The sequence below is a fragment of the Saccopteryx leptura genome, chromosome 1, assembly GCF_036850995.1.
Source record: "Saccopteryx leptura isolate mSacLep1 chromosome 1, mSacLep1_pri_phased_curated, whole genome shotgun sequence".
In the NCBI taxonomy this organism is placed as follows: domain Eukaryota; kingdom Metazoa; phylum Chordata; class Mammalia; order Chiroptera; family Emballonuridae; genus Saccopteryx; species Saccopteryx leptura.
The window spans coordinates 133,760,719-133,774,171 of record NC_089503.1 but is presented as its reverse complement, the minus strand read 5'-3'; the positions used below and the strand labels follow the sequence as shown (position 1 = coordinate 133,774,171).

Sequence of the window (13,453 nt, the reverse complement as noted above, 5' to 3'; positions counted from 1 at the left end):
ACTCCAGGAGCATAGGATGCATCTGCATTGATGCATCCTGTGCTCCTCTCACTGACCACCAATGAAAAAGGTGCCCCTTCCGGAAGTGCGGTGGGGGCCGGATAAATGGGTTCAGGGGGCTGCAGTTTGGGGACCCCTGGCTTACATCATACTCAATAGCGAAAGGCTTAAAATTTTTCCTCTAAGAATATTAACAAGACAAGGATACCCACTCTCAGCACTTTAATTCAACATAATATTGCAAGTCGTAGCCAGACCACTTAGGCAGGAAAAAAAAGAGATAAAATGTATTCAAATTAGAAAAGACGTTAAACTGTTACAATTTGTGGCTTACATGATACTGTATAGAGAGAATCCTAAAGATTCCACCAAAAAACTACTAGAACTAATAAATGAATCACTAAAGTGAACATACAAAATGCAACATACAAAGATCTGTTGCATTTTTACATACAAATGATGAACTATCAGAGAAATTAAGAAAACTATCCCATTTACATTTTCATCGAAAAGAACAAATACATAAGAATAAATGTAACCAAGGAGGTAAAAAACCTGTATACTGAAAACTAACAAATTGATGGAAGAAATTAAAGAAGAAACAAACAAATGGAAGAGATCTGTGCCCAGTGGGTAGCAAGAATTAATATTGTTAAGATGTCCATACTACCCAAAGCAATCTATAGATTCATTGCAATCTCTATCAAAATTCCAATGGCATTTTTTACATAAAAAATAATCCAAAAATTTGTATGAAACCACAAAAGACTGAGTAGCTGCAGTAATCTTGAGAAGGAAGAACAAAGCAGGAGACATCACACTCTGATTTCCAACTATATTACAAAACTATAGTAATCAAAGCAGTATGTATGGTATTGGCATAAAAACAGACGTATTGATCAGTGGAACTGTATAGAGAGATCAGAAACCCATGGATATATGATCAATGAATTTATGACAAAGTAGCCAAGAATATTCAATGGGGAAAGGACAGCTTCTTCAGTGAATGGTGTTGGTTAAATTGGACAGCCATAAGCAAAAGAATGAAACTATCACTGTCTTACAACATACACAAAAATGAACTCATAGTGAGTTAAAGACTTAAGACTTGAAACTATAAAGTTTCTAGAAGGAAACAGGGATTGAGCCTTTTGACATCAATCTTAGCGATGATTTTTGGAATCCAACAACAGAAGCAAAGCAACTAAAGCATAAATTAACAAGTGAGACTACATCAAACTAAACAGCTTCCTCTGCACAGCAAAGGAAACCACTAACAAAATGAAAAGGCAGCCTATGGAATGGAAGAAAATATTTATAAACCATATATCTAATAAGGGACAAATATACAAAATATATAAAGAATTCATGCAACTGAATAGCAAAAATAAATTTGATTTATAAATGGTCAAAGGATGCATGACTTGTGGTTGCACAGTGGATAAGGTGTTGACCTGGAATGCTGAGGTCACCAGTTCGAGACCCTGGGCTTGCCTGGCCAAGGCATATACTAGAAGCAAAAATGAGTTGATGCTTCCCATTCCTCCTTTCTGCCTTTCTCAAATCAATAAGTGAAAAAAAGAGGAAAGCTAAGAAAAAAAAACACAGAACAGGCAGAGGATCTTAATAGACATTTTTCCAAAGAAGACATAAAAAAATGGCCAACAGTGCCTGACCAGGTGGTGGCACAGTGGATAGAGTGTCGGGCTGGGATGTGGAGGTCCCAGGTTCGAGACCCCGAGGTCGCCAGCTTGATTGCGGGCTCATCTGGATTGAGCAAAAAGCTCACCAGCTTGGACCCAAGATTGCTGGCTCAAGCAAGGGGTTATTCGGTCTGCTGAAGGCCCACAGTCGAGGCACATATGAGAAAGCAATCAATGAACAACTAAGGTGTCACAACGAAAAACTGATGATTGATGCTTCTCATCTCTCTCAGTTCCTGTCTGTCTGTCCCTATCTATCCCTCTCTCTGACTCTCTCTCTGTCTCTGTAAAAAAAAAAAAAAAAAAAAAAGGCCAACAGGTACATGAAAAAAAATGCAAATCAAAACTACAATGAGATAATCACCTCATGCTTGTCAGAATAGCTGTTATCAAAAACATAAGAAATAGGTGTTGGAAAGGATGGTGAGAAAAGAGAACCCTTGTACACTGTTGGTGGGAATGTAAATTGGTGCAGCCACTATAGAAAATAGTATGGAGGTTCCTCAAAAAATTAAAATAGAACTGTTGATTCAGCATTTTCACTTCTAGATATTTACCCAAAGAAAACATAACTCTTCAAGATACATGCTCCTTTGTGTTCATTGCATCAGCATTTATGGTTGCCAAATCATGGTAACAGTGACAGATAAATGGATCAAGATATGGCACTAATGTACAGTGGAGTATTGTTCAGCCATAAAAAGAAGGAAGTCCTGCCATGTGCAACAACATGGATGAACCTTGAGGGTATTATGCTAAGTGGAGTAAGTCAGAGAGAGGCAGTTACCGTAATACTTTCATATGTGGAATCTTAAAACACACGAAACCGAGCTCATAGGTGTAGAGAGTGTAGAGAACAGATTGCTGGTTGCCAGAGGTGAGGAGTGGGCAAAATGAGTAAGGGGGGGGGTCAAAAGGTACAAATTTCTAGTTTAAAATAATTAAGTCCTAGGGATATAGTATATAGCTTGGTGGCTATAGTTAATATTGTATTGCATATTTGAAAGTTGCTAAGATAAAACTTGGCTTTAAAATTCAGAGTAATAAACACTATCCTAGTTTTTCTACTTAATTTACATAAATATTTACCAAAAAAATGAAATGAACAAGAGGAAAATCTGAAGGTCTAGTAGTGTTTTTTTTTTTGTTTGTTTTTTTGTATTTTTCTGAAGCTGGAAACGGGGAGAGACAGTCAGACAGACTCCCGCATGCGCCCGACCGGGATCCACCCGGCACGCCCACCAGGGGCGATGCTCTGCCCACCAGGGGGCGATGCTCTGCCCCTCCGGGGCCTCGCTCTGCCGAGATCAGAGCCACCCCCAGCGCCCGGGCCATCTTTGCTCCAATGGAGCCTTGGCTGCGGGAGGGGAAGAGAGAGACAGAGAGGAAGGGGGAGGTGGAGAAGCAAATGGGCGCTTCTCCTATGTGCCCTGGCCGGGAATCGAACCCGGGTCCCCTGCACGCCAGGCCGACGCTCTACCGCTGAGCCAACCGGCCAGGGCGGTCTAGTAGTTTTTGATTGGCTTCTTTGTATGGATAAAATCTTCCCATTGATATTTTGTGTTCCAGTCAATGCAGAACCATGCCGCAGTGTTCCGTGTGGGCAGTGTGTTACAGGAGGGCTGTGAGAAAATCAGCCAGCTCTACGGAGACCTAAAGCATCTGAAAACGTTTGACAGAGGTGAGCAGTTCCCAGGCCCCTGCACACAGTAGGGTGCAGGATGTCCCATTCAGCGATGACTTAGCCCCATCCTTTCTCTCACGGGTACCTTGTGTGTCCCCAGGAATGGTCTGGAATACAGACCTGGTGGAGACCTTGGAGCTGCAGAATCTGATGCTCTGTGCACTTCAGACCATTTATGGAGCAGAGGCCCGGAAGGAGTCACGGGGCGCTCATGCCCGGGAAGATTACAAGGTGTGCCTTTGTGACCACTTGTGTGCTCTGGATGTCCTCCCCCTGGGCATTGCTCAGTCCCTAACTAACCCAGCAGTGTCTCCACATTTTACTTCATTTTGAGTGAAATGAGAAAAGTAAATTGAGAAACATGCTTTTATTTCCTCCTGGTAACTTTTATACCTGCGTTCTCATTGTATTTGTATCACAGGACTTTTTCTGGCTTTGGGTCAGGGTCTCCTCCTGCCAACAGTGGCATCTCTAAGCAGAGCACACTTTTCCTCACTATGGCAAAGGTTAGCCTGCACCTTGAGTGCTATTGCCAGAAAATGCGACTTGACTGTTTTAAGATGATGAGCAATTCATCCTTTTGGGCCTGTGATTATGGATCCTCATCTTGGGGCCACTGTTTTTTAAAGGGGCTGATTTTTATGCAAAGCATACTTGTCAGATTTCTACCAGAAAAGAGCACTCAGCTTATGAGAGCAAAAATCGTGGACAGAGGAGATTGGGGCAAATGCCAGTTAAGGATGAATGACATCTACAATTCCTGAGCCACTTTCCTGCAGACAGGCACAGACTGGTCCAGGACAGAGTTTGGGTTGCTGACAGTCTTACCAGCCCACCAAACAGGGTGAGTGGGGGATTGGCTAGGAAGAGGATCTTGATTTATAGTGAAATTTTATTAATTGATCCTCTACTAATTGGGGCTGGATTAGATTTGCTGTTTATTTGGTGTGAAGGAAGAGATTGGTAAGCACATTTTGTCATGGGTACGGGAGGACTGGAAGTTTTTCCCTGCTGTGCGTTAGCAGTTCTTGTGGCTGCAAAGAAGTGATTCAGTCAGATAAGCATGTAGAATCCAGTCACCCTAGGAGAGCGCGCCCCGTCCTTACAGGTTTAGAAGTGAGAGAAGGTGCTGTGGCTCGTTTGCCCCTAGGTAAGGGGGTCTCACCTCTGCCTGCCACACGCTTGCCTCCCTTTGCAGAATAGCAAGTGTTTGGATCTTTGAAGAGGATCTTGTATGACTTAGCCATTACCATGTGTGAGTTATTCCTTAATAGCATTCAGCTTCTCAAATGCTTAATAGCATTCAGCATTTCAAAATTTACAAGATTTTGAAAATTTTTATATAATTGCTAAGATTAAAACATTTAAATAAAAAAGTCTGAAAGAAGTTGAAATCTCCCAGAGTACAGAGCAAAAAGACAAAGTATTTGATAAACTTTTCAGTGCATAAAAGCACATACACAGAATTCTGGACACACTGCCCAGCTCTGTGGCCTGAGCTCGGAGGTCTTGACCTCATCAGGACTTGGGCAGGGGTGGAAATGGGATGAGTGAAGTGAAGACATGGTGTTCTGGGATGGGCTGGTACAGAGTGAAGGGCTTTCCAATAACTAGAGGTTAACAGTTGGCTAATGGCTGGCATGTCGCGTTTCCCCATTCCCCTGAGTCTGGTACTTAGTTGTACTGTTACATGCTTTGTGTTCTTTTAGATGCGATGACACAAGTGGTTTTTCATTAGGAATTATAAAGAGGCAGACATGAGTTGGAAAATGAACTGAGAGTGTTCTGGTTCTCTGAACAAGGTCTGGGATGTGGGGATTCATATCAGACCAGACTTTCATGTATCTGTTAAATGAGTTTGCTACATTTTGTGGTTATGTTACTCTGTTAGAGTAGTAAGAAATTTGGGCTAGACCAGGCAGTGGCGCAGTGGATAGAGCATTGGCCTGGGATGGCGAGGATCTAGGTTCAAAACTCTGAGGTCGCTGGTTTGAGCCCAAAGGTGCTGGCTTGAAGCCCAAGGTTGCTGGCTTGAGCAAAGGATCACTCACGCTGCTAGAGCCGCCCTTACCCTCAAGTCAAGGCACATATGAGAAAGCAATCAATGAACAACTAAGGAACCACAACAAAGAATTGATGCTTCTCATCTCTCTCCCTTCCTGTCTTGTCTCTCTCTCACTCACTAAAAAGGAAAAAATTTGGAATATAATCATCGGCGTTTTCTTAAATAAACTTACTTTCTTGGTCTCAGGAGCGGATTGACGAGTATGATTATTCCAAGCCAATCCAAGGGCAGCAGAAGAAGCCATTTGAGCAGCACTGGAGGAAGCACACCCTTTCCTATGTTGATGTCAGGACTGGGAAGGTAAGTGGGAAATGTAGTTTGCTCACATGTGCACTGATGAACTGGAAGAAGCACCATGGATTTAAATAGACTGCTGATAGATTTTAGACACCACTGAAAAAGACACAGTCAGGCTTCTTCCTGGAGACAGGATCCAGCAGGGGTAGGTTGTTCAGAAGAACCAGCCTTCCACAGCATTGGGGCTGGGCAGGGAATGAGCACCCAGGGCCTGGTAGCAGGATCTCAAATGGTCATTTCCAAGCCCATGGAGAGTGAGGGGTGGGACAAGAAAACACCCTTCTCCCCACCTTCCCATTGGCTGGACCACATGGAAGAGCCTCAGGGAAGCCCAGGGGATGCAAGGAGCAAGCAGGGAAGGAGTGGGGTGGGCAGATCCTAGTGACAGCCAGCTGATTGCCTCAGAGGCTCTTGGTCTTAGCCATTGGGCATTTTTAGTAGGTGTTAAGATTCAGAAACAATTAAGATACAAAGTTTTTACCCCTAAGCTTTTAATAGTTTATAAGAATAGTCTTGATCTTTTATCTGGGTCTATAGAAATTAAATTGTGCTCTGTGGTTATCGCTTAATATAGAGTGCCCACTGTGACTGTTTCCTCTGGGCGGTTAGTCATTTTCATAATTTTCTGACTATAGGAAGAAGTCAGACTTTCCTCTCTCAGTTCAACCCTATTTTTACTAATATTTGAGATTTTTGATGATTATAAAAGAAATACAGGCTCATGTTAGAAAGTATAGAAAGTACAAAAAGAATAAAATTAATTTTATAAGCTCACCATTTATATATATATATTCTTTATTGTCATTTTGTGTATGTGTACGTTCTTTTCCTTGTGTGTATGTATATAAATATTCACTTACAAGTGGGAAAAAATGGAAGTAAATACATAATATAAAGGTATTTCAAGTGTGACAGTATATACAGGGTTTTGCCTACTATGTGAACATTTTTATTAAATATCGAGAATTTTGTACAGTCATTTTAGTTGTTATGTTCTACTACATAGGTTTACCATAATTATATGTCTGGGGCCCTGCTGTGCATTTAGGTGATCTTCAAATTTGTTGTCGAAAAATACTCCACTGAATACCTTTGTTTTTTAGTGCCTGCATCATATTTATCTGCAAATCTAGTTTTGTAGTTAACTTTCAAAACAGCATAAGACAGTGCTGTTAGTACTTGTGCCCTAACTTACCACCGACTCTTCTGTTTAAGGTCTCACTGGAATACAGACCAGTAATCGACAAAACTTTAAACGAGTCTGACTGCGCCACAGTCCCCCCAGCCATTCGCTCCTACTGATGAGACCACAGTTGACCTGCTTTTGTAATTATGTATAATAGCTCACAGATGTGTTCAAAGTGTAACTGTATTTTTAAAATTCTGTATTCTAGTGAATAGGAAGTGCCATCTCAATAGAGATCATCTGCAGTGGCCAGCCGCTTGCCAGTAATCAAAGCCGAAAGTGTTAAGCTTATCTTTATCCCTTGCTTTATTCTTGTGAAATAATAAAACTTGGCAGGATTCTTAAGTAAAACATAAATTGCAAACTTGTTTAGGCATATTTGTTGACCTGAAATATGTGCTTTTTTTTCCCTTGGTATATTGAAGAAAACAAACATTTCTTTCTTGTTCTTAGGAAATGAATGGTATAATATGTGAAAATGTGTCCTAAAGCATTTAAATAACCAAATACTAAATGAAACTGATGTGAATGTAAAGGGCTTTCTTGCCTCCCACTTCCACGAACATTTCCTCCTTGTTCTTAATAAACAAATGGTTTCATATGTGAAAATGTGACCTAAAGCATTTAAATAACCAAATACTAAATGAAACTGCTGTGCATGTAAATGGATTTCTTACCACCCCACTTCCTTTTCGGTCTTGCTAGGGGTCACACCCACCTTCTTGTCTTACTGTCACTTCTGTGAAGTCCAATCTAGGCAGTTATGTTCAAAATTCATTTCAGATTCTATTTTTGTTTTAGAGATTGTCTTCAAAATTTTTAAGTTTATAAATATCAATATGTTAAACATTTACATGATTTCAAAGTCTGTTGTATTCAGAGCTCACCTCCTTAATTGTGCTTGCATCCTCTCTTCTCCCCTTAGAGCACCACTTTATTTTTCTAGTTAGTGTTTTAAGAAAAAAAAGAAAGCAAATAGATGTTTGCATTGTATCAGTAGAGTTGTCCTCATTCCTTCTGCAGCTTCATACTTACCAATATTACAGATGCTACAATGAATGACTTTGCTTGCGAAGTTGTTTTCTTTGCCAGTTTCTTTGAGCTGGAGTACTAGGTACAGAATTGCTAGGTCACCTTTTGTCAGATGTTGCCAAATTCTCTTTCTTAGTGGCTGTGACATTCTGCATTCCCACTAGCAATGTATAAAAGTCCTGCTTTGCAGAGAAAATGTGATTCAAGCTTCTGGATGTTTACCACTCACATGAGAAATTTTATCTCAGTATAGCTTTTCTCTTATTCTTTTTTTGTTATCTTTTTTGAGGTATAATTAGAAAAAGATAATAAAGATATTCACCACCCCCAAAATACCCACTTCCCCTCTTCTCCCTACCAGTCCACAGGAAATTTATCTGCTTTTTATTCTTACAGATTAGTTAGCATTCTCTGCATTTTGTTTAAGTGGAAACATAACAGCACGTAATATTTTATTTGGTTTATCTTAGCATAGTAACAGATTCATCCATGCTGCTGAACCAGGAGTTTATGAACAAGGGGGCTGGTGTGTTTCGTGGGTTGAGGCTGCATCCAGGGTGTCAGACTCCTGGCCCTGCTCCATGCCACCCTTCTACCACCAGAGCGAGCCCTCAGGGAGAGTTGTAGGTTCTTGGGGCAAAGAGCTAGGGGTTGCACAGATCTGGTGAGCACTGAAGGACAGCATCAGGTGTCTACAGCTCAACTGACAGTCCAGCTGTGACTGTCACACAGAGGAGAACATTATTTCAAGTGGCATTCAGTCTACAACTTTAGTAAACTAGTCTAACAACAAATAGAGCCTCTAAGAAATCCTGAATTTCAATCAGTAATTTCATTATTGATAATAATGTTGGTGTTTTTCTTTTATTGAATTTATTGGAGTGACATTGGTTTACAAAATCATACAGGTTTCAAGCAAAACATCATCTGCACCTTAAATTGTGTGCCAATTGCCCAAGCTAGGTCTCTTTCATCTCCTTCCACCCTTTTGGTATTTATCTTTTGAAATTGTATAGTGTAAGTCAAAGCTAATAACTAATTATGTTAATGTTAACACTAAGAATTTTTTTTAAGAAAGAGGAAACATTCCCAATCAAGTGAAAACACAGTAATACTAAATTTGGTACAGAAATATGTGTACGCTCATTGTTTTCTTTGTTCTAAAAAATACTCATTTCCTAGTTCTGCCCCAGTAATAGTGGACACCCTAAGCACCTGGATTGTGGCCTGCATACCATATCCCACTGAAAGAAGCCAGGGCTCCTCGAAGAACTGCTGATTCCAAGGCTGGGGGAGGAAATGTGTAAGATGAGCCTGAAGTGGTTTTCTGATTCAGAGAGCCAGGAAACCATCAAAGACCACTGGGACCATATCAGAGGGTTACATGGGAGCCAACAAACAATAATGGTCGCATCTGATTGAAACATTGAATATATTAAAAAATGTATAATGACGGTTTAAAAAGAAAAGAAAGAAAAAACAGTCAAAACCACCCAAACAGCCTGACCAGGCGGTGGCGCAGTGGATAGAGCGTCGGACTGGGGTGTGGAAGGACCCTGGTTCGAGACCCCGAGGTCACCAGCTTGAGCACAGGATCATCTAGCTTGAGCAAAAAGCTTGGACCCAAGGTCACTGGCTAGAGCAAGGAGTTACTCGGTCTGCTGAAGGCCTGTGGTCAAGGCACATATGAGAAAGCAATCAATGAACAACTAAGGTGTCGCAACAAAAAACTGATGATCGATGCTTCTCATCTCTCTCCATTCCTGTCTGTCTATCCCTCTCTGACTCTCTTTCTGTCCCTGTTAAAAAAAAACACACCCAAACAAAAACATATTTTGTCACTCTTGGAAATAACTAAGGCACTAACTTCTAACAATGAAAATTATAAGAAAATAAACAGTTATCCAGCCTTCTCTCTACAAACTAAAATTCAGAATTGACTGGGGAAAGTTCTTTACAGAGGAATTCCTGTAAATAAAGAGGGCATGATAGGATTTGAAGATCACTACTCTGCAATGCCTAATACAGAGGTTCTGAAACTTTTTTTTACAGAGGGAGAGAGTCAGAGAGGGATAGATAGGGACAGACAGCAGACAAGAATGGAGAGAGATGAGAAGCATTAATCATTAGTTTTTCATTGTGACACCTTAGTTGTTCATTGATTGCTTTCTCATATGTGCCTTGACCGTGGGGCTACAGCAGACCAAGTAACCCCTTGCTCGAGCCAGCAACCTTGGGTCCAAGCTGGTGAGCTTTGCTCAAACCACATGAGCCCGCACTCAAGCTGGCGACCTCGGGGTCTCGAACCTGGGTCCTCCGCATCCCAGTCTGACGCTCTATCCACTCCACCACCACCTGATTAGGCAGTTTTACAACTTAAGTGTGCATCAGAATCACATGGAGGGATTAAGGAATTCCTGCTCCCACCCCAGAACTTTTGGTCCAGTGGGTTTTGCGTTTCTGACATGTCCAGGGACCCAGAGGCAGATTAAGGTCGGTTGAGGCCCTGGGCACAGAAGAAATAGTGGGCCCCTTAAAAAGAGAGAGGTGGAAAATAAAAATACATGTTAACCATATTTTAAAATAAATAAAAATTATTAATGTTAAAATTATACATATGAAACCAAACTTGGTGTCATTATAAAAATGTATAAAGTTGGGGTTTTGCAGGGCCCTTCAGAAGTTGGGGCCCAGGGTGCGTTTCCGGTGTACCTGCAGTTAAATTCGCCTCTGCAAGGACCACATTTTTAAAACTATCTGCATGGAATGATGTGGTCCAACAAATATGAAGTAATTTTTCAGGAGAAAACAGGTGGAAGGACAACTGACCACCTCAGACAGCTTCATCCCACCAGTAGCTGTAATGAAGTATATGCCAGAGCATTTTGAGGTTTTCGAACATTTAACTCTTAGGACAAAGAATTAAAACCTAGCACAGGAACCCTTAAAGCAGGATAGGATAACAACAGGAGGGCCAATTACTTTTAAAGAAATAATGGGCAGTTTTCTTATGTCTGTCGCAGAAACCTTCATACTTGCATGAGTTTTCTGAGACCAAGAAAACCACCAGTGATTGGGTAGTCTTAAGTTTCTATGGGACTCCACTAGTTAAGGAGCTATGGGACAGAATATTTCAGACTGGACATGTTTTTAAAATATGTTCACAGTTAATAAATGGACCCACCTGTGCTAGTGGAATTGATGAACCAGAAAAGTAAAAAAATATAAATCAAGATATAAAGAAAATAGAATATTGCCCAAAGAGATGATATGGATAATTTCTAATATGGATTAAAAGAAGCAAAAAGGTAAGATATACAGTAAAATGTTCAGATTTGCACTGTCCATAGCAACATCCATAGCTACATGGCTATTTACATTTAAGTTCATAGATTTTTAAATTCCATTCCCAGGCCACCTGGATTTATTCCAAGTGCTCAGCCACATGTAGGAAGTAGCTATCACATTGGACAGCATATGCAAAACAATTCCATCATTGCAGAAAGTTCTGTTGGCCAATGCCAATGTAGACATTTGCTAGTATCTAAGAAAACAGCATATATTTGGTAAATTGACCACTACTCAGTAAGAAGCCCGATAGTGCATTCACTTTCACACAGAATTCTGACAAGAATATTGGTTGGGAAGGAAGGGGAAGGCTGGTTGTGGGTTCTGTCCCCTAGAATTCCACACTAGAGGCTGTAAAAGGAGAAGTGACTGAAAAAGGAGTTACCCATTATGCAGATGTCGCAGTGCAGCTGATGAGAAAAGACATAGATGATCAATAAGGTAAGATAATACAATACAAATTCAGTCATCCATTTGTTTAATGTAGAGAACTTACTGTATGCCAAAAACAAAATGAACAAGAGGGTTGAGTGTGGAAAGTGTTATCAATTCCAGCATCCAGATATAAAAATTCTGGGGACAATAAAAGAGGCATTTCCCAATTAGCTCAGAGAAATTAGACCAAAAGGAAAGATTGACCTGAGATTTGATATACTATGTGATAACCTTAATGTAGGGAAGAAAGCAGTGTTGTCTTTCAGTTTATTTCCTCCTCCATCCAAGAGCACTGGAAAGCTTAGAACAGACCTGGTTAGGAGGGAATTGAATCCTGAGATAGGTGCAGAGATAGTGGCAAGCACATCAATACTTCAGATGATTGAGTCAGCAGGAACAGGAGATGACCTGCCTCTATCTGTTAGCAGAAGTTGGTCTTCATTGTTGCTGTACATCTTTGTAAGATGGTGACAGGATCCTAGGCAACACCCCTCATCAATGGTAATGGTCCATGGTGAGGATTTGAAGATTTGGTCGTGCCCTAGTGGTGCAGCACAGGTGTGGGACCCATGCGCTGCTCAGACAGCCTCTCAGAGCCAGAAGTTCCTTAGAGATCATGGCTGCGGTGAAGGAGGGACTGAGGCTGCTGGTTTGTGTGTGCAGCAGGCCAGTCTGGTGAATCCTAAGTGCATTTGTACATTTATATGGGTATACATGGAAAAGAGGTGGTTTTTCTATACATCTTTATTTACTAGTAATTAATCTCCCTTTTAAGAGTCAGCCTTGCCACCACTGAGGTAATGCAGGAAAAGCAGACAGACTCAATTGCCCATTTGACCTTAGGCAGCCATGGTTTTCTCATCAGTAAAATGTGGACCTTGGTACTGTGCTACCAGGTGCTGGTATGAGGGTTACATAAAGTAACAAACACTAGGGTAGATTCTAGCTCATTGTAAGCATATGGTGGTTCTGACCTTGAAAGAATCATTTCCCACCCCTAGAACTAAACAAAGCTGAATGGGGCCTTTCCGGGGCCCAAGAATGGTACTGGCTCTGCCAATCCAGGCTGAAGACTAAGCCAACGGTTGGTGGAGCCAGTGACCCTGTGGAGAGGGGGAGGCAAGGGCCCCTTGCAGCCACTGAGACCTTTCTTGCCTAAGTTACCCTCTGCATACTGTACTGGAAAACTTACAAATTGGAAATCATAGTTATTTTGTACTGTTCTAGGGAACAAAAAGGGAGCCAGAGATGGAAGACAGAATAAAGATGGATTTCAGAAACTACAAATTAAAGAGCTGTGGAAAACCTAAAAAAGACTGTTCAGCCTGACCAGGCGGTGGCGCAGTGGATAGAGTGTCGGACTGGGATGCGGAGGACCCAGGTTCGAGACCCCGAGGTTGCCAGCTTGAGCAAGGCCTCATCTGGTTTGAGCAAAAGCTCACCAGCTTGAGCCCAAGGTCGCTGGCTCGAGCAAGGTGTTACTTGGTCTGCTGAAGTCCCATGGTCAAGGCACATATGAGAAAGCAATCAATGAACAATTAAGGTGTTGCAATGCGCAACGAAAAACTAATGATTGATGCTTCTCATCTCTCTGTTCCTGTCTGTCTGTCCCTGTCTATCCCCCCCCCCCTCTGTCTCTGTAAAAAAAAAAAGAAAGAAAGAAAGAAAAGAAAAAAAGACTGTTCAAGTGATGTGAATGTTTG

The 13,453-nt window shown here is 41.3% G+C and overlaps 1 protein-coding gene across 2 annotated transcripts in view; it reads left to right on the top strand.

Moving 5' to 3' along the window:
* SDHA (succinate dehydrogenase complex flavoprotein subunit A) overlaps positions 1-7,544 on the top strand; it is a 35,339-nt gene extending 27,795 nt beyond the window's left edge. For both annotated transcript variants that reach the window (XM_066375269.1, XM_066375259.1), the window contains exons 12-15: positions 3,273-3,384; positions 3,488-3,618; positions 5,639-5,752; positions 6,965-7,544. In XM_066375269.1, coding sequence (XP_066231366.1) covers positions 3,273-3,384; positions 3,488-3,618; positions 5,639-5,752; positions 6,965-7,051 — 444 coding nt within the window. In that variant the 3' untranslated portion in view covers positions 7,052-7,544. The remainder of the gene's footprint in view (positions 1-3,272; positions 3,385-3,487; positions 3,619-5,638; positions 5,753-6,964) is intronic.
* The last annotated feature ends 5,909 nt before the right edge of the window (positions 7,545-13,453 follow it).